This window comes from Enhydra lutris, unplaced genomic scaffold, assembly GCF_002288905.1.
Source record: "Enhydra lutris kenyoni isolate GAN:26980312 unplaced genomic scaffold, ASM228890v2 scaffoldscaffold15, whole genome shotgun sequence".
Classification (NCBI taxonomy): Eukaryota; Metazoa; Chordata; class Mammalia; order Carnivora; family Mustelidae; genus Enhydra; species Enhydra lutris.
The window spans coordinates 33,030,089-33,049,615 of NW_019154099.1; the positions used below are offsets into that span (position 1 = coordinate 33,030,089).

The 19,527-nt window shown below is 42.7% G+C and overlaps 1 protein-coding gene across 3 annotated transcripts in view; it reads left to right on the forward strand.

Moving 5' to 3' along the window:
- Positions 1-15,989, forward strand: part of LOC111147144 (SLAIN motif family member 1) — a 59,121-nt gene extending 43,132 nt beyond the window's left edge. For 2 of the 3 annotated variants that reach the window (XM_022503045.1, XM_022503046.1), the window contains 4 exons: positions 1,720-2,061; positions 8,198-8,353; positions 13,013-13,298; positions 14,906-15,979. In XM_022503045.1, coding sequence (XP_022358753.1) covers positions 1,720-2,061; positions 8,198-8,353; positions 13,013-13,298; positions 14,906-14,981 — 860 coding nt within the window. In that variant the 3' untranslated portion in view covers positions 14,982-15,979. Of the gene's footprint in view, positions 1-1,719; positions 2,062-8,197; positions 8,354-13,012; positions 13,299-14,905 lie in introns of all 3 variants that reach the window. The other variant, XM_022503047.1, reaches the window with a different exon arrangement.
- The last annotated feature ends 3,538 nt before the right edge of the window (positions 15,990-19,527 follow it).

Genomic DNA, 19,527 nt, shown 5'->3' on the forward strand with positions numbered 1-19,527 from the left:
GTGTTCACACAAATAGCTGTCCATGTTTGTGGTGCTTCATTTGTCATAGCCCCAAACTGGTGTGACCCCAGATGCCCTCCGGGCGGTACATGATTCATGAAGCTGCGGCGCCCCGTACCCTGGAGTGGCACCATGCACTCCGCAGCAGGAAGGGGCAGGCTGCTGGTGCCAGCGGCATCTTGGATGATGCTCTGAGGAATGGTGCTGAGCGAAAAAGGATGATTTCAGACTGCATAATTCCATTTCTATAACATTTTAGAATGAGAAAATTTTAAAAATGGAGGACAGATTAGTGGTTGATGGCATTTACAGACGGGATGTGGCATCTTGGGGGAGGTGGATGTGATGAAAGGGCAGCACGAGGGATATTTGTGTTTTGTGAGTTTTTGGAGCTGTTTGATATTTTGACCCTGGTGGTAGATATTTGATCCTACAGATGATAAAATATAGAGGACTTAATACTTCCATGTACTGAGTAAAACTGGGAATATCTAAAAAAAAGTTGGGTTTATATCACAATATCCCAAGTGTCGTATTATTCTGTAATTTTGCAGAATGCGACTATTGGGGGAAGCTGGGCAGACTGCACAAGCAGTCTCTGTGTTAGTTCTTTGAATTGCATGTAAGGGTATCGTTATCTTAATATAAGCTCAATTAAAATGCATTAATAAACTTCTCGGGATAAATAATGATCAAAGAGAAGATAATTAGAAATGGGACAGTTTATCACTGGTTCTGTAGTAAAGTTAACCTGTCATCTAGGAGTGAATTACGGCAAGGGTATTTGTTATTAAAGGCATCAAGAGGCAGTGAGCTGTCGAGCACTGGATGGGGCTAGGAGTGTTCTGGAGTTATCTTTTCATGTCAGCATAAAGTAGAAACAGCCAACTATCCTTTCATTGAAGCATGACCATTTCCTGCTTTCAGAATTAGTCAAGGCTATTATGAGATACAGTGTAATGATTATGGAGAGTTTCAGAAGATACATTTTGAGGGGCAAAGAGATGGTTTTATGTTACCATTCAGTGGTAGTAAGATAACAGCGACTTATTCTGAAAATATATGGCTAAATGATTAACGTCACTTCCTGCTTTTAAGAAATTGTTGTATTGGTAATAAGGTGAATAACTAGAAACTTCCAGTTTGACTATTTTTAGATGGTTGTCATTTCGGATGACCCAAAACTATTGAAGTGTCAGTATGCTTTGAAAAAGATAGTATTAGTAATAAGTAGGACAGAGAAGCGACCTTGTAAGAAAATATTTTGTAGCCTGGGTTTTGAACTTTGCTTTGACTTTGGAAAGCTGGGGCTAGGGACAGGAGGAGTTCCTCCCTGGTAGGAGATGTGATTATTTTTATTGTCTAACCCATAACATACTATTCACAATGATGATGCGTGGCTTTTCCTAAGTATCTCTCCAGATTTCAGAAGGGATCATTCGGGGAAATTGACAGACACTGACTGATGAACTGTGGCAGTTTATCTAGTCTTCTCTGGAATTGGGGCGGTCTTTTTGCAGAACAGAACAGTATAATGTTGGACAACTGTTTGGTGGGTAAATGTGTCTGTTTCTTGGGATTTAATAAACCATGAGCAGGATAATGGCTCTTAATTTGAGTTGTTTACCTGGCACACGTTTTCTTCAGATACTTCATTGTCACTTAATTTTTGCTAGGTTGAATTGTCTCCATAGGTAATACTGTTTCTTGTTGTCCCAGGTCTCAGGCAAGATTACGCTTCCACGTCAGCATCTGTGTCCAGACATAGCTCCAGTGTGTCACTGAGTTCAGGAAAAAAAGGGACGTGTAGCGATCAAGAGTATGACCGCTTCAGTCTGGAGGACGAGGAAGAATTTGATCATTTGCCACCACCGCAGCCTCGTCTTCCAAGATGTTCACCTTTCCAAAGAGGCATTCCCCACTCACAGACTTTCTCCAGCATTCGGGAGTGTAGGAGGAGCCCCAGTTCCCAGTATTTTCCTTCAAATAATTACCAGCAGCAACAGTATTACTCACCTCAAGCCCAAACTCCAGATCAGCAACCAAATCGGACCAGTGGAGGTAGGTTATATGTGCCCTTTGGACTCTAATGTGCTTTGAGCTTTATGTGTAGTAGGAAATGGCTTTTAGGTCAATGTAAATAATTAGTAAATGTTTCCCAAACTTACGAAGTAAGTCTTTAGGACCTTATCAGTTTGGTCTAAGTTAAAATCTAAAACTGACCAGTGTCTGAAGACGTGTCCAGATTTACAGACTTAGGGCTTCAAAAAACACCGTGATGTGGTCACCACAGAATGGGTCATGCGTGGGGGGCATCTTTGTGTGGTGGCTCTTTCAGGGCAAGATGGGCAGGGGCTGCTGGTGGAGTTCACAGGGGAGTCCCTTGGAGGCCCCCCACGCCAAGCCGTGGCTCCTTATCTGTCCCGCCAGCTGAGTCTCTGGCGTGTTCCCAGCACGGAGTGAGGAATGGGAACTGTACACGGTGATGCTCATGTGCATCCAGATCAAGGACGAGTCTGGGTGTGTCTCTCCCTCGGACGTCTAGAAGTGGGGTCTGTACAGCAGGAGGGGTAAGGAGGCTGATACTTGGCTTGCTCACCGGAAGTTGGTCTGCCCCAGTGTCAACATGGCGGGCAGAGCACATGTCCTCTCCTGTACTTTTTCCTTTCTCCCACTTCGCCATTTGTCTTCCAGGACTTACAGTCCTTGACCTTCAACAAATTGTAGGGAGAACAGTCATGTCCTCTTCTAAGCCTGGTATGCTTTTCCAGTAATGACCAGCCAGACTTCATCCCCGGGTCCCATGCAACATGGAGAAATAAACCAGATAGAGAATTATAATTATAGCTTCTAATTATTATATAGCACCATTTCTGGGCCCAGGAGTGATTAAACAGCTTACTTCAAAGTACTGCAAGACCAAATACAGATCGTATTTGTGATTACCCGTTACCATTTTTTTTTTAGTTTTCACCTTTTCTTCTTCTGTACTTATACCTTTCATGCTAACTGAAAGATCATTTGAAAATATTGAACATTTAGTCATAATTTCCCTTTGAGAACCTTTAGATTCCAGATTTAAAAGAAAAATTGGCAGCCATGTCACGTCATAGTAACTCAACTTACTCAAGCTCATAATATCAGAAAAAGCAATGTGTTTCATGTGCTTAATGAAAGTCAGCCTCATTTTAAAATTGACGAAAAGCTCCCTAAGAATTGTTGCTCTAAAGGTTGTCAGGTACCCTTGAACAGCCCAGCCGTCCCGCAGATGCTGGCTCCGCATCTTGATGAGTGTTGCCAGTGGATTGTTGTCTTACCTTAGAAAAGTGGCTTTACCTTACACCAAACACCACAGTGAAAAGGATTAGGTTTCCTTGGAACTGTGCTATGATGGTTCCTGTTAGGAAAGCAGAGACCTGTCACCACTTAGTGTCCTGACTGTGGTAGTTTTATTTTTCCTTAAAGCTCTGGTCTCCACATACAAAGGAAAATGAACTACAGTGGGAGTCGTCTGGACTGGACTTGTGCCACCTAGCAGTGAGAACACAGGCTCAGGAGTCCAGTCCCATCCTACCACTGACACCTTTTAAAGGTTTCTCAGGTCTTTGAACTTTGATTTCTTTGGCTATAAATGTGGCCAAATAATACCTCTTCTTAGAAAACTTAGGTATAATTTCGCATCAAACCACCTGGTGCGTATTCTCCCAGTCTAAGGAAGAAACAAAATAATTACTCTTCTTTTGGAGTGTAAGTACTGAAGAAAGGGAGAAAGGTTGCCTCCCACCCACTTTTCAAAGAAAATAGGACTCACTGGGGTGCCTGGGTGGCTCAGTCAGTTAAGGGTCCAACTTTTGATTTCAGCTCAGGTCGTTATCTCAGGTCATGAGACTGAGCCCCGCATTGTGCCCTGTGCTGGGTGTGGAGCCAGCTTGGAATTCTCTACCTCTCCCTCTGTCCTTCCTCCCTGCACGTGTGTGTGTGTGTGTGTGTGTGTGTGTGTGTGAGAGAGAGAGAGAGAGAGAGAGAGAGAGAGAGACTCAACTGAGCCTTCATCTGTTATCACAGAATATCATTTGAGCAAAATTGTGAAATAAGAATGATAACTTGGAAATTATCAAATATTTTTCTAAATCACCAAAATAGTATGGATAGCAGAGAATGATTGTTCAATCATTGATTCATTTAAAAATAATTAAAAAGAAACCAGAAATGCATGTTTATATTTATTGCTTCCATAGCTCCTACACTACCTAGATTCAGAAGGGAGGGCTCTTAAAAAGTTACTGGAGTATTTATAGGGGTAAGGAATTAAAAGGAGCATATTTGGAATCATTTGCCAGATGTGAAAAATGACTAAATCTTGTAGGATCTTTACTCAATGTAAAGGGAGTTGATTGGGCAGGGATTGTCGGTGGCGTGATGTAAGTACCGTTGGCTCGAGTCCCTCCCTTGCACCCTTGTATTGATTGGGAGGCCAGATCGGATTGGTGGGTAACTGAGTACCTCTCTTCCCAAAGATTCTTTAGTCTCTGTTTTCCTAGAGCATTTAAGTCCTGGTGCCACTTCAATATGAGAAAACTCATTCAGATTCTTGCCTTGGTCTATTCCTCCAGCTTCCTGCTGCACCTCAGTACTTGAGGGTAAATTGCGGATTTCTTGTGAAGATAGAAATAGAGTGTTATTTTTGATTCCTTGACTATTAAAGTATATATGATCATTAACATGTTCCAAATTGCTTGACAGGAAAGGGTACTTCATTTCCAGATGGTCCCTGACACAGCTTGGAGGTCACAGCTAAACTCCCCGAGGAGTCATGTTCTAAATATTTACACTTGGAAGCCTTTGTTTTTTTTTTTTTTTAAAGTTTTATTTATTTATTTATTTGAGAGAGAGAGAGAGAGAGAGAGAGAGAGCATGAGCGAGGAGAAGGTCAGAGGGAGAAGCAGACTCCCCGTGGAGCTGGGAGCCTGATGCGGGACTCGATCCTATGACTCCAGGATCATGACCTGAGCTGAAGGCAGTCGCTTAACCAACTGAGCCACCCAGGAACCCGAAGCCTTTGTTTTTAAGAGCGTATTTCACGTTTAAAGCTTTGTGAAACTGACTTGATGCTCACATGAATAAAGATTGGTTTTGAAAGCCAGATGCATCTGGATGAACAGATTAGAAACCTAACCACCACATCTAATGCGTGAACCTTGATTGATCATGGTTTAGGGGGAGAAGCTTAAGAAAGACTTTCTTGATGTTTGGAAAATTTTGTGTATGGATTATTAAAAACTGTTGTTAATTTGTTTATATTCATGACAGTATTGTGATTCTACAGAATTTTCTTGGGCGCTTCCTAAGGTTTCAAAGTACCTGAGTACTTTCAGATTTAAAACTTCAAAGAAAAGATTTGCAGTTAAGGAATGTCATAGTTAGGGACTAATTTATTAAAGTTCAGAATATCAGGAAGAAAATGTATCCCGTGTGCTTCATGGAAGTCATGGCATCATATTAAAATTGAGGGAGGGGGGTCACATGTCAAGATGTCTGCAGCTCTTGTGTGGTTTAACAACCACAAACAAGTGTGTGTTTATATATGGAGATGAATTAATTATGGCAGAATGAAAACAACTAGTATATCTAGGTGGAAAACTGACAGATGTTTATGATACTACCTTTCAGCTAGATATATGGAAACTTTTATGGTAAATAGTTTGGAAACTTAGAATTACAGAAACACAATTCATATTCTAAAAATGGCATATAATTCTTTGCCGGTGCCTTCCTTCAGCTTAAATATATATAGTCAAAGTAATTTAGTCCTGCACTGAGAGAGGCCCACCTTTCATGCCAGTTATCGTGACATTCAGAACATCTACGCGTTGACTCTAAGATTTATCCATTCTCTCTCCTTTCTCCAGCATACACACAAATAACATTTGCAGAATGTATTAAATGCCTCCTGCCCGGGGTTAGCAACTTTAGCAAGAATTTGGGAATACGAGGCCTGTGGTTGTTAAAAGCAGGCCTCAAGGAGATGATGAGGAAAATGGTGGAGAAATCTAACAGTCAGTGGCAGTGTCTGAGCATAAGTACTCTAGAAGTATGCACAGGGAGTAAGGACATGGTGTGGGGGTGGTAGATCCCTCAGCTCGGGGCTGTATAGAAGTTAGTGAGGTCGATATAATTCCTTCTGGTCTCCTATCTTAGTCTTCTCTACAGTTTATTATACTTTTTCATGTTTATGATGTAAGTATCCTTACTGTATTTGCTTAATTTTCTGTCTTTTCCCTAGACTGTCCCAAGGAGGCAAAAGTTGCTGGATAGGGCTACAGAGGATGGGTATAAGTGATGTAGAATGAGTAGTGCAAATGGGTTTGGTTTTGTCCTCGGACGCGCTTTGGATGAATGTTCAAGTACATCATTCGTTTTCTGATTTAGCTTGAAAGAAAGTGACCACAAACCTGAATGTCCTGACGAGTGTCTCTTTGTGCTTCAGGGCCTATACCAATAAAAATGAAACTATCGAGGCGAGTGGGGCATGTGTGAAAAGCACGAGATATTACAGTGGTTGGTGGTCCTCCAAAGTTCAAAATGTTTGAGTTTCAGAATATTATTTTCAATATTTGTTCCATTCGGGAGAAAAGGGAGTTAACGTTAAATTTATTTTAGGTTTTCTTCTTGGGATTGATAATGGAAAAAAAGATTATGAAACCCTGGTGTAGATTATAAAACTCAGAGTCCGGGACTGTACGTGTCGTACCCTGCCCATACCCCCAACAGCTACCATGCCTGGCACAGAGTATGTACACAGTGAATTCTGGTGCCCATATTCATTCACTCCCTCCACAAAGTGGGAAGCGTGGCCAAGTGGAGGGACCAGCACGTCACAGGTGCTGGAGAGTATGGAACATTTGGGAACTTGGCTCATCCACTGGGAGGCAAGTAGGCTGAGGGATGGGAGTAGCAGGAGATAAGGCTGGGGAAGGAGGAAAGGAGCCCATACCTTGAAGGGTCTCACGTTGGCCATGCTTAGGGGCTTTCAGATGAAGGTGGGAGAGTAATCGGAAGGTTTTAAGTGGGTGCCTGGGTGTGTGCTTATGCTCTAGGAAGAGAGCAGGCTGTGTGGAAGATGGGTAGGAGGTATAGGACAGGGTGCTTGGAGACCAAGCAAGAGGGTTTCGTGACCATGTGGCAGGTAAATAGTGAGGCCCGAACCAGATGTAGTGGAACATTCATTAACTGTTGTGCAGAACTGACAGGACTTGGGGGTGAGGGTATAGAAGGGGGGCGGTTTGGAAGAGACGGCCCTCGTTTCTGGATTAGAGGACTTGCTTGCTTGCTGGTCAGGGCAGCCCCAGGTCCGAGTACTTGTGGAAGGAGCTGCGTGTGAAGGGGAGGAAGGAATGAATCCAGTTTCATACTTGAACGGGAAGGAGGGGGGCTTGGCTTGGCGTTCAAATAGACGCTTTGTTTTCTGAGCTTGGGTGAGTGACCTGGTACCTGTACTTTAGTTTGGGGTCCCTGTGTCTTTCCAGGTTGCAGTCCTGCATTGAATTCCCAGCTCAGCAGCCCTGACGTCTGTAGGTGGCTCTCTGCTGCCCCTTTGTGGCAGAACGTGTACTCAGCAAGGAGAATGACTGGAAGCGGTCTCTGATTCAGGTCTCAGGAGGTTTAGAGGCAGACTCCTAGTTAAAACTTTACAGAACTTAATGGGGTCATAGTGATGTGATGAGTGGGTATCTCAAACACATCAGGGTAGAATTTTAATCATTCTTCCCATTTTGATATGCTAGCAAAAGATAAAGTGCTGGTTTTGACTCTTCCAGGTTTTTTTTTTTTGTTGTTAATTAATATGTAACAATTTCTAACTAAGTGGCTGTAAGAGGATTCTCTAACCTCCCTTTGATACTATTTTATCCACTTACTGTATAGAAACAAATAGCTAATTGATTAGCTAATCCCTACTTCTTTTTATGGAACACTTTTTTTTTTTTTTTTTTTAAAACAGTATATTTGGTAGAACCTTCCTGGAGTTACTGAGTGTGTTCGTACAGAAGGTTAATTCCATGGTAGCTTGTTACAGTTCATAACACACGTGACAATTTTTATCTGTTAAATATGAGCATATATCATTTATGTTTACTTTTGAAAGCTACTATTTTAATTGGCATAAGCTTTATGATTTTTAACTAAAATTCTTTTCTAGACAAGCTCCGGAGAAGTATGCCTAATCTAGCTCGGATGCCAAGTACAACCGCTGTCACCAGCAATGCCATCTCTCCAGTCACCGTGAGAAATAGTCAGAGTTTTGACTCGAGCTTGCATGGAGCTGGGAACGGGATTTCGAGAATACAGTCTTGCAGTAAGTATGACGATTTGTAATTTTTTTGTAAGTTTCATTTGTAACACAATTAGAAAAATATCTTACTATTCCATTTTTTTCTTTTGAGGACATAGCAGGAAATTTTTCTCCTTTTATTTTTTAACTTCATACAATTTAGTATTTTCATTAGTGCATATGTTAATAAATTAATAATTAGTAAATTATATTTAATCTTCACTATACAAGGATAGCAGTAGAAGTACTACAGGATGATTCATTTGTTCACTCATTGTCTAAACAAAGATAACCTCTGTTTTCCTCACAGGTCTGCCTCTTTCTAGCTCTGTCTGCTCGATGCCTTTCCTCTGAAGAAAGCACACTTGTTCAGTCTCGCTGTTACTTTGGTCTTGTTGTTCACCAGTCCAGAGCTTTGTTCCACCCAAAATGAAGCTCTGTTTTAGCGTGTAGAGTAGTATTTATCTGCTCCCCTTCAGCTCACTACAGTCTGTCATTCATTCTCTGTATGCTATACCCAGCAGTGAGCAGTGCAGTGAGCGTGAAATCTCAGATGCACGTGTTTTTATTTTCTGTGGGCATGTGGTGGTTCAGGTGTCCCCCTCCCTTTCCGACTCATGCTGTTTATGTGGGTAGTTGGGATTAAGTCTGAGAATGACCCCTGGCAGACAGACTGAGGGTCACAGTCCCAATAATGATGTGGCCCAAACACAGGAGGCATGAAGTGTGTTCAGATTGGCTGACCAAGAGTCATCAGCCAGATGTCTAAATCTGCACCCAGAGTGACTTGAAGCCCTCCTCCCTGAGTCCAGTTTTGGGGCTCAAGTGGTATTTTGCCCCATGGGACCGTTTTTCATTTCAAAATGGGAACATTTACTGAGCGGGAGGAACGGTGCTAACCGGTTTTTATCTGTTGTCTTACTTAGTTCTGCCAGTAACCCTATGAGGTGGTTTCTGTCCTAGCTCCCATTTTGCAAATGAAGAGAAAGCAACAGTAAAAGCTGTGCAGGTGAAGGAATAGAGCTAGAAACTGTTCTGATTACCCCGGAGTTTATGCCTTAAACTGCAAACATATTCTGACTCCCGTGTGCTGTTCTTTCCCTTTCTTTATGCAATCTTTGCTGTTTACTTTTATCCTGCAGCACAAACACCACACACCCTTTGAAAAGCCTCCATTGATGACCTCAATAGATTTCCCCATAAAGTTCCAAAACAGATCTAGGATGGATTCGATTTTTGGTGCTCCCCTTTTTCGGTGTGTCATATTTCACGGTCTTTGTATTTATCGTCCACACTAGCTCATTGGCTCCTTCTGGGCTTGGGCCCTAGCTTAGCTGATTTTCTGTGCTCTGTACCTGGCACCCTGCCTGGTATTTGACGAGTTTGCTGGGAGGGTTTGAATGCATGAGTAAGTGAATGCCCTACGGCTGTTTTAGGCCTTGATCTGTTAATACTGGAATTAATGACTTGTGTCAAGACACAGAAGACAACTTACAGAATTTGCTAAGGGTGGCGGGGTGAAGGGAGAGCTGCGACTTTACTGTGAGGCAGCTGGGGAAGCCGGCCAGACAGAGCTTGATGAAATTTAACTGAGGTGAGCACACAGCTCTCTAGTTGAGTGCAGGAGTCGATAGGATTAGCGTAGAATGGGAAAACAGTCGTGACAGTAGCAAATGTGGTAATGATTAGGAATTTTTGTTAACTCCGACTCCGTGTGGGTTAATAGCATGATTTGAGTGCCAGAACAATGTATATGGATGTCCACAACAGAAAGTGGCCACTTTTGACTGACGTGCTCAGAAACTAATGGGGATCTGTCAGAAGGACATAGAAAATGCCTTAAAGTGCCCAGGGACCAAATCTGTGACAGTCGAGGCCACAGAAAAAAATAATTCAAAAAGATTCTAACCAGTAGAGTAAGTAATTACAGGTCCATATTTAATGGACAAAATATATAAATGGAGAAGGGGAAATTTTTCTTTACAGAATTCCAATTCATCAATGTAAAAAAAAAAAAAAAGAAAAACCAATGTTTGAAAATCAAGCAGTATAACGAGAGAAGAAAAACCCTTCAGAGCACTGCTGTGTAAGAGAAGGTCAGTCATACACTTCTGTCAAATCTCAGGATTCTCTTCTCATTTACTTTTATTCGTAAGTGTTCCAAGTGATTATTATGTATACATTCTGGGTTTATATCTGACGATCCCTAGTTCTGGGCCATTTTACTTTCTGGGAGACACAAAGGTAAGATAATGTTGAAAAGGCAACGTGATACAGAAGGAAGGCCACTGGATTTGCAGTAAAAAAAAAAAAAATCTGAGTTTGGGTCTTAATTATAAGTTCTTGAATAAGTTATATGTTCTTATTCTTGTTTTCTTATTTGTACAATTGGGATTTTGTCTTAACTCACATTGTTTTTTCCACTTAAAATACTCGATTAGTTATCTTGAATAGTTATTGGTTTTGTATATAGGAGTATTTATAGGATGCTTTTCCTGAGTAACTTGTGTAATTTCATTTCAAATGATATGGATTGGGGTCACTGAAACCATAGATAAATTTTAGAATTGGAATCTTCATAATATTCTTCTAACTCACTACCCTGGAACCCCTTTTCATTTTGATCTTCTTCCGTGTCTCCCACCAAAGTGTTTGTAGCTTCTTGGTGGAAGTTTTCTGCCTCATAGTTAAATTTATTCGTAGGTATCTGATTTTTTAAGTATTTTTATAGGCAGTGTTATTTTAAGGTTTAGTTTCTGCTTTGCTGGTATTTAGAAATAGTTTTTTTTTTCTTTTTGTATTTTGAAACTGTATTTAGAGACTTTGCTAATAACTTCCTTTATCCTGATGGTTATAGAATTTGGAATATACCTTACCTAATGAGTGGATGTGAACACTGAAACCTATTCAAGAATGTTGCCCAGACCCCACACTGAAATAACCCAGCCTTTCGTCATCAGCCGAGCAAACTGTGACATTCGATATAATGTCATATAATGGGGGCGCCTGGGTGGCTCAGTGGGTTGGGCCACTGCCTTCGGCTCAGGTCATGATCTCAGGGTCTTGGGATCGAGTCCCGCATCGGGCTCTCTGCTCAGCAGGAAGCCTGCTTCCCTCTCTCTCTCTCTGCCTGCCTCTCCGTCTACTTGTGATCTCTCTCTGTCAAATAAATAAATAAAATCTTAAAAAAAAAAAAATAATGTCATATAATGCAGAGCAGTGCCGACAACATGGCTAAATCTCAGAAACATGATGCTGAGTGAAAGAAGCCAGAGAACGTACTGTGTAATTCCATTTCTATGAAGTTCAGAGTAGGAGTAACCAATCTGTGGTGACAGAGTGAGAATAACTGTCGCCATTATGGGAACAGTGAGTGGGAGAGGGGTAAGAGCCTCCTGGGCTGCAGGTAAGGCTCTGTCTTTGTGTGACTGGTGGTTCCACAACGTGTTCACTTTGAAAATCGAGTGCTAGACTTAAGATTTATGTACTTTATTAAGTTTTTTAAAAGCGACTAAGCCAAATTCACATTGGTTTTTTAAATCTAGGCTTTTTTTTTCATCCTGAGCAGTTTAGGCTTACTGAGCAATTAAGAAGTATGGAGTGCCCGTATATCCCTATCTGTCCTTTCCTTCCCTGCATTCCCCTGTGAACCTCTCCCGTTAGTTATGTTGCATTAGTTACTTGGTGCATTTGTTACACCTGACTAGCCAATGTATCGAAATATTCATGGTTAAAAGCTACCTAATTAAGGAATTGTAGAATTGGTTGGAAAAGAACTTAGAGATTATCTGTCCACTGACAGAAGTTTTACAGTGTCAAGAAAAATTGCTGGGATCCAAACTACCCCGGAATCTTGTGTGGACCTTAGTCCGCGTTGAGTTTTGATGGCCGTACAGGAGCGTCAGCATTCCTGTGTATGGACTTCACCTGACAGACACTTAAGCAAAACTATTAAGGAAATAATTCAAGAGACATTAAATAAAACAAGGGACATATTTTTTTGTCTTTCTCCCTTCCTATTTTATGGTTAAGTTCAAATTCCGTTAAACTACTTTAGAAAATGTTGGGTGTGTAAGTATATTGATGTAGTTTTTACGCATTCTTACCCAGAGAGCTGTTGTTCTCAAGGTAATAATAGTGCTGGTTGGGTGGTTACTAAGTGACAGGCATCACTCAAAGGCTTCATGTGGATTAACTCATTTACTCTTCCCACCAACCCTAGGACATCAGTCAATGCCATGACGAAAATATTTAACCTGTAATAAGGTGTTCGTAACCTACTGATGTCACCTCTGTCTTCCCGTCGTCACAGTATTAACTATCCCCTCATTTTATTTTCATGAAATCATCCCCAGAGCAACCATCAACATCCTAATGTCTTCCCATCAAGCATGGAAGAAACTGTCCTGTGAGAACTCAGGGCTGCTTCCATTCATTAAAGGGAAGGAAACTGTTGTTAGATGGGGCTTCTAGATAGAGTTAGGTGCTCAGAAATGTTGCTAATGGACAGGACAGGTGACGTGTCCAGAATTAGAATTTTCTAGTACTCACTACTGTCTGGAACCCACATTTCATTTCTGTGTGTTCCCTTTCAGACTCTACTGGCCTTGAATGGGGGGTACATTTCCTGAGTTGGGTAGCCGTATAAGTTTTCTCTCTCGCCCCTGTCCTCTTCCTTTCTAGTTCCCTCCCCAGGACAGCTCCAGCACAGAATCCACAGCGTGGGACATTTCCCAGTGTCTGTGCGGCAGCCGCTGAAAGCCACGGCCTACGTGAGCCCCACTGTGCAGGGCGGCGGCGGCAGCACGCCTCTGTCCAACGGCCTCCAGCTGTACTCCAGCTCCGGCATCCCCACACCAAACAAAGCCGCCCCGGCTGGGAGCGTGGGCCGCAGCGCCCTGCCCAGACCTTCACTGGCAATAAACGGGAGCAACCTGCCTCGAAGCAAAATTGCACAGCCCGTTAGAAGGTACGAACCTTTGTCCGCTCCACAGCCGCTTTTGCATCCTCCCTTTTGGGGTCTCCGGCACGCTGCCCTGCATGACCTGACCTCTGACCCCCCTTCCTCTGGAAAGTGTTGGGGTGGGGGGTGTCCCTTCCTCCCTCCTCACTTCACTCCTGATGCGCCACCTTCGCTTTAATTCTCCAGGTAAGCTCCGTCTCTGGGGCTTCCATGTATTTTCCTTCCCCCCAGTAATTCACAGGGCCTTTCCCCTCCTTCAGGACTTCGCTCAGATGACCCCTCTGTCCACAAGTCCAAGTCCAAGTGTACCCCCTCCTCCTTCCCCTTTTCCCCATAACATTGATCACCGTCTGAGGGACTACAGATTCTCCTGACTTTCTAGTTTACGGTCTGACTGTCCTCTCTAGAAATGTAAGCTTCATGGGGATGGGGGAGGGGGTGGTCATGAATATAAAACCCCAAGGCTAAGGACTGTGCCTAGCACAGGATAGAATTATAAATATTTGTCAAAATAGTAATCTTTCATCAAAATAGGCAAATATGCATTAGGCAGGCGTATGCACACACACCCTGTCCCCAGCCTGGCCGGGGACGGCGCCTTGGTGATCTGGAGCTGGGCCTTTCTTAGCTTATGCTGGTAAGGTGAGTGTGGTCCAGCTGGAACTTTCCTTCTTTAAAATTTTGGATTAGTTGCAAGGCACATATCAGACAAGCTCATGGTCACGATGTGCCCTTCTTGAACTGGAGATCTTGAAGTGTTTTACGTCAATGAGAATGGCACATCAGGGATAGAGCAGACCCTGGAGGCAGTAACTGCAGACCGCTCCCGACCAGGAACAAGGCTGTGGATGCGGGGGGTGGGGGTGGGTGGTGGTGGATGGGTCACAGTGACGGTATGAAAAGGGGTGTTGCACAAGCAACACTTCTTTCTGTGTTAATATGTGTAATTATTTTCCGATTAGAATAGGTGCTCAGATAAAAAACAAATTCAAAAACTATTAAAAGTAAACAAAAGTGAGTGAACGCCTAATCCCGTTACTCACATAGAAAGCATTTTTTTGCATGTTTAGTACATTCTGGCTTATTCTCCCCCTGTAAACGCAGATGGTGTTACATTCATGGCAGACTAGAATCACATTATTTGATGGGTGTAGGTTGCTGTGACCCTCCATTGGTCCTTGAATAGGTCTCCAAGCTAAGCTCGTTTCATGGTGGTCAGTGCCAGGCTGTAGGAGAGGACGTCCTCCCAGATTTAGGCCAACACTGGCTATTATTCTTTGCCAGTATGCTAGGCACATCTTTATTTGTAAGGCTGCAGATTACTTCATGTGAATTTGCTGTTTACATTCAAGGAAGTACCCATTTGTCTTTAGACAGAGTTTATCTTTCTCTTTCTGGTTTGAAAATACCCTTTGTCCACGAAGGATATGTTGCAGTTCACACGTAACAACACCCACAGCAGTGAATGTGCTGAGAATGGTGTTTCCAGCCGCCGAGCATGTGGCGAGGGTCCAGTGCACGGCTCCCGGCACGCTCTGGAACATGCCAGTAGCTGCTGGCCAAGTGCCGGGACTCCTGGGAGTGTATTCACGGGTCCCTTTGCATCCCTGCAGTTTCCTTCAGCCTCCAAAGCCTCTGTCTTCGCTCAGCGCTCTGAGGGACGGGAGCTGGAGAGACGGTTGCTACTGATGCGGTTCGACATGCCCCTGGAGCACGGAAAAGGAGTGGAAATGAGGGTCGAGTTACCTAGCTGGCTAGGTAACCGTGAATGTCGGGATATTCTTTCCCTTCTGCATTTTAACATATTGACTGCATTGTTTTTCAACGGACCAAGCGCCAGAGACTAATGATTGCACTTAAATATTTGCCTGAGAGAATACCGCACCGGTCTGGGAGCCGTGGCCGTGGTATTGTGACACTTAGATCTAGGGGGTTTTTGTAGAACTGCTATGTACCTAAACACTTTTCGAGGGGATTGAGATGTGTCAATAATACTTTCTTTGTCATGAGTTTGTTAAAGTAACTTGTTCAGTTTACTTACGTGTTCTAAACATCTTCCCATTACATGTTCGGTATTTTAATACATTGCATATTTACAACTAGGTTCTATAATTTATGCTTCGAAGTTTACTTTTTTATAGTTTACAGGAATTTTATTTTTTGTGCCTATTTCTTTTTACACCTATGTGAACCACTATGGAACAACTTAAATTTTGTGCCATAAAAATATTTTTGTGGTAAGGTACTATTTTTTTAGCTCTAGGGATAGATCAGCAAAAATCCACCATACAATTTGAAAGACCTAATTTTATGTTGAATGAGCACAACCTGAGCTGAAGCATCGCAAGGAAGTAGCCAGTTAGAGGCTCTTGTCATTTTCTTTGTTAATTTATTGTCATACATGGGTTTCCGATTTATAAAGGCATCACGGGGCTCATTGCACTTAATACCTGCAGTGTTTGCTACCGTGCCACGATTGATTTTCACTACTTTATTACAGAGGATGAGAAACTGTAATGTTTTATTAACAATGCTTCTGGAAATGGATGCATTTTAAAGCAAATAAATCTTTTTGATAGACCTTTTACAAAACCCATTTGCACTAATGAATGCTTTCTTATGGTATATGACTTAATATTTGTTACTGTGTACACTGCTCTTTTGGAATGTTCAGAAATAAAGACTATTTCAGCAATATCAGGTCACGCATGGCTGTGCAGCATGAGCAGTAAAAACACCATCTCTGTGTTTCACTATTGTTGTGAGAGCAGGTATTGCTGCTTTGTTCTTAGGCGAACCATCTATAGCTGACACTCACGTTTGTGAAAACTGTTTCTACAGAATACTCCTGGTAAGAATGGGAGGTTTTTTGTTTTTTTTTTAAAGATTTTATTTATATGACACACAGAGAGAGATCACAAGTAGGCAGAGAGGCAGAGAGAGAGAGGGGAGGAAACAGGCTCTCGGCGGAGCAGAGAGCCTGACGCAGGGCTCGATCCCAGGACCCTGGGATCATGACCTGAGCCAAAGGCAGAGGCTTAACCCACTGAGCCACCCAGGCGCCCCGGGAGGTTTTGGTTTTGCAGTGAGGTGTAGGTCCCTTTTAGAAAGGCCGTCAACTCAGGTAGCCTCTTGCCCAGAAATACTTGCCGATGAACACCGTCCGTGATGAACATTTCGTGGGGGTTCGATTTGAAGTATCGTCCCAGTATCAGCACACTTATTCTCTGTTACGTCTGATGTATGTTACAGGAAAACTTTTCACCTGAAGGTACTATGGAAAGGTTAGGCAAAGGTTTTAATGTTAAATATTAAAATAGAAACTTACATGTAATCCCATCCAGAACGGCTTTAGTTAACTTGCCGAGGAAATGAAATCTGAGCTAGAGGAGGTGTGAGATACTGAAGAGGAAGGAATATTTTTTGAGCACCACTTTAGTGAGAACTGTTCTAGAGATTTCGCATACATTTGTCTATTCCAAACCACCTGCTGCTCTCACCATTTACAAAATAAACACACTGAGTCCAAGGTAGCATGTAAACCTTATACAGACGTTTCACTAGTCGTAAAGCTGACTTAGGAATCCAGGTTTAGCGGATCTCAGAAATCTGTTTTCCCCACTGCTGTGCTCTCCTCCTATGAGCACATGTAGTTAGTACATTTTTTTAAAAAATGGGTTTCTATACTGCTAAGGAAATTAAAAGACTAAATATCATTTTCAATTTAAATCATTTCTATCCAAAAAAGTCTGTTCAGCTCTTGGGATGATAAAGAGCTCCGTGCTTTGGATCTCACATTCTAGTTGGCCGGAGACACAGTAAACGATCAAGTGAGTGAATCTGAGTGTAGATCCCTACTGCTCCGGAAGAGAACAAAAGGTGCTCAAAGTAAGGGGGGGTGGTTGTTAAAGCAAGAGAAAACTCGAGACCCGGAGAGCTCACACTATTAAATGTCACCTGCCTAGATCTCATTAAGGACTTGACCCTTGCAGACTTGGGAGATGGAGAGTTAGTCCTAACGTGACTTCACAGAATCTTCCCCTGGAGTTCTCCAGAACACCAGCAGCCTCTTGTATCAGCATCTCGTGGGAACTTACTAGAAATGGAGATTTCCCACCCCCCCAGGCTTACTGGAACTGCCCTCCTGATCTGAAGAACTTCCTCCAGAACCACCGCTGCAAAGGCTTAGGATGGGGCAGGCCCGGTGAGCTGGCGGAGGAGCAGAAGGGCCGGCGCAGCTGCACGCAGACGGACAGAGGACAGTAGCAGCTAACGGCACTGTGGGCCGCGGTGCGGAGTTTCACGGCCCTCTGCAAGGGGAGCCGCGCCATTCTGAGCATCAGAGCTCATGATTTGACTTAGGTTTAAATAGATCACCCTGGCATTTGGGGGAGAATAGACTAGAAGATGGCAAATGTAGATTAAACTGTTTCAGTAATCCAGGCAAGAGAGGCGGAATTGGACCAGAAGGATCGCAAGGAGGGTAGTTGAAGTGGCCAGCTTTGGGTATATGTGAAAAATGGAGCCGTCAGGACTCCACTTTTGGATGGAGTGGACTGGATCTACTCTGTTCACAAGTGGAAACAAGCCCTTCGGGCTGGCAAGCAGAAGGGTGGAGACAGGGAGGGCTGGGACTGTGGCCGACATCAGCAAAGCAAGTCTAGATGGAGAAGAGGACTAAGGACTGGGAGCTGGGCATGAGGGCACTTCTAGCTTACATGAGTTCCTGGTTCCCGTGGCTTGGCCTCAGGCAGGGAAAGACCTCTGAGAGCTTTGTATATGGAGGGGAATCAGAGATGGTGTTGGGTTAATAGAATTGAGCAGAACTTAATCTGTACTAGTTGTCACCATGTAACCAGTTACCACAAAGCTTGGCAGCCTCACACAAGCTCTCACAGTTGCTGTGGGGCTGGAGTCTGGCCACAGCCCAGGCGAGTCCTCAGGCGTAGGGTCGCGCCCCAGACTGGCCTGGGAAAGAATCCGCTTCCATGCTTACTCACGGGCAGGATTCATCTCCTTGTGTGCGTTGCTGAGCAGAGGCTACCCTCTGTTTCTTCTTCGGGGCCCTGTCCTGGGGCAGCTCCCACACTGTGGCTGGCTTCATCAGAATGCCCAAGTGAGAGGCTGCAGGAGAGTGAACCAGAAATGCGGAAGGTAGTCTCTTCCAGCTTAACCTTGGAAGCAATATCCCATCACTTGGCCATATTCTGTTCGTGGGAAGCAAGTCACTAGGTCCAGTCCTCCTTCAGGGTGAGGGTTTTTTTTTTTTTTTTTTTTCCTTCCACCTGTATTTTTATTATTCATGTGGTGATCTAGTTGTTCTAATAACACTGAAAACTCCATCCTTACCCCAGTTTTTCTGTCATAGAGCAAAGGCCTTTGTGTGTATGTGTCGATTTCAGCTGTCTGTTCTTGCAGAATCCCAGTACCGTACTTTTTTTAAAACACTGTAGCCTTCCAGTAAGTTTTGCCAAACAGCAAAGCTATCTTGCTCTCATGTTTTCCCTTAGGAGTGTCTTGGTTATTCCTGTCCCTTTAGCTTGTTCAAAAATACACATGGACTTGCAGTCAGTGACATTTCAGAAAAACATCCTGTTGGAATTTTCATTGGAATCTCATAGAACTTAATCAGTTTGGGGGAAATGGATTTACAATATTGAGTTATAATCCATGAACTTGCTCTAGGTCTTTTATTGATTGAAGAATTCTTTCATCTCTCAGTTGTGCCAAGTGCTTCATGGAGCACTTTTGTACTCTTTGCCAGATTAATTTCTAGGTATTTGATATTTTTATGCTATTGTGAGGGATATTTTTTAAAATTTCATTTCCAGCATTTTCTTGAATGTTTTATTCAACCTTAAATTTATGTCAGCTATATATAATTATTGTTAGCCTTTACTTACATAGTCAAACATATGAGAGTGAGTTTTATTTCTTCCTTTCCTGTCCTATCTTTGCTTTATCTTGACTGTAGTCGTCAATGTAATATTAAATACAAATGATATTTTTCTTTTTGCTAATTTCAAAAAGAAAGCGCTTTTTTTACCATTAACTTTCAAATTTGTTAAGAGCATTTTTAATTACAAAAGTGAATTTTAGCCATTTTCTGCATCTATTAAAATATCTCTTCTATAATATGCCAACTTGATGATTGATTTTTTTTTTTTTTTAATATTGAATCAACCATGATTTAGATATGAATCCAAATTGGCCTGGACATTTTATTCCCTTTTAA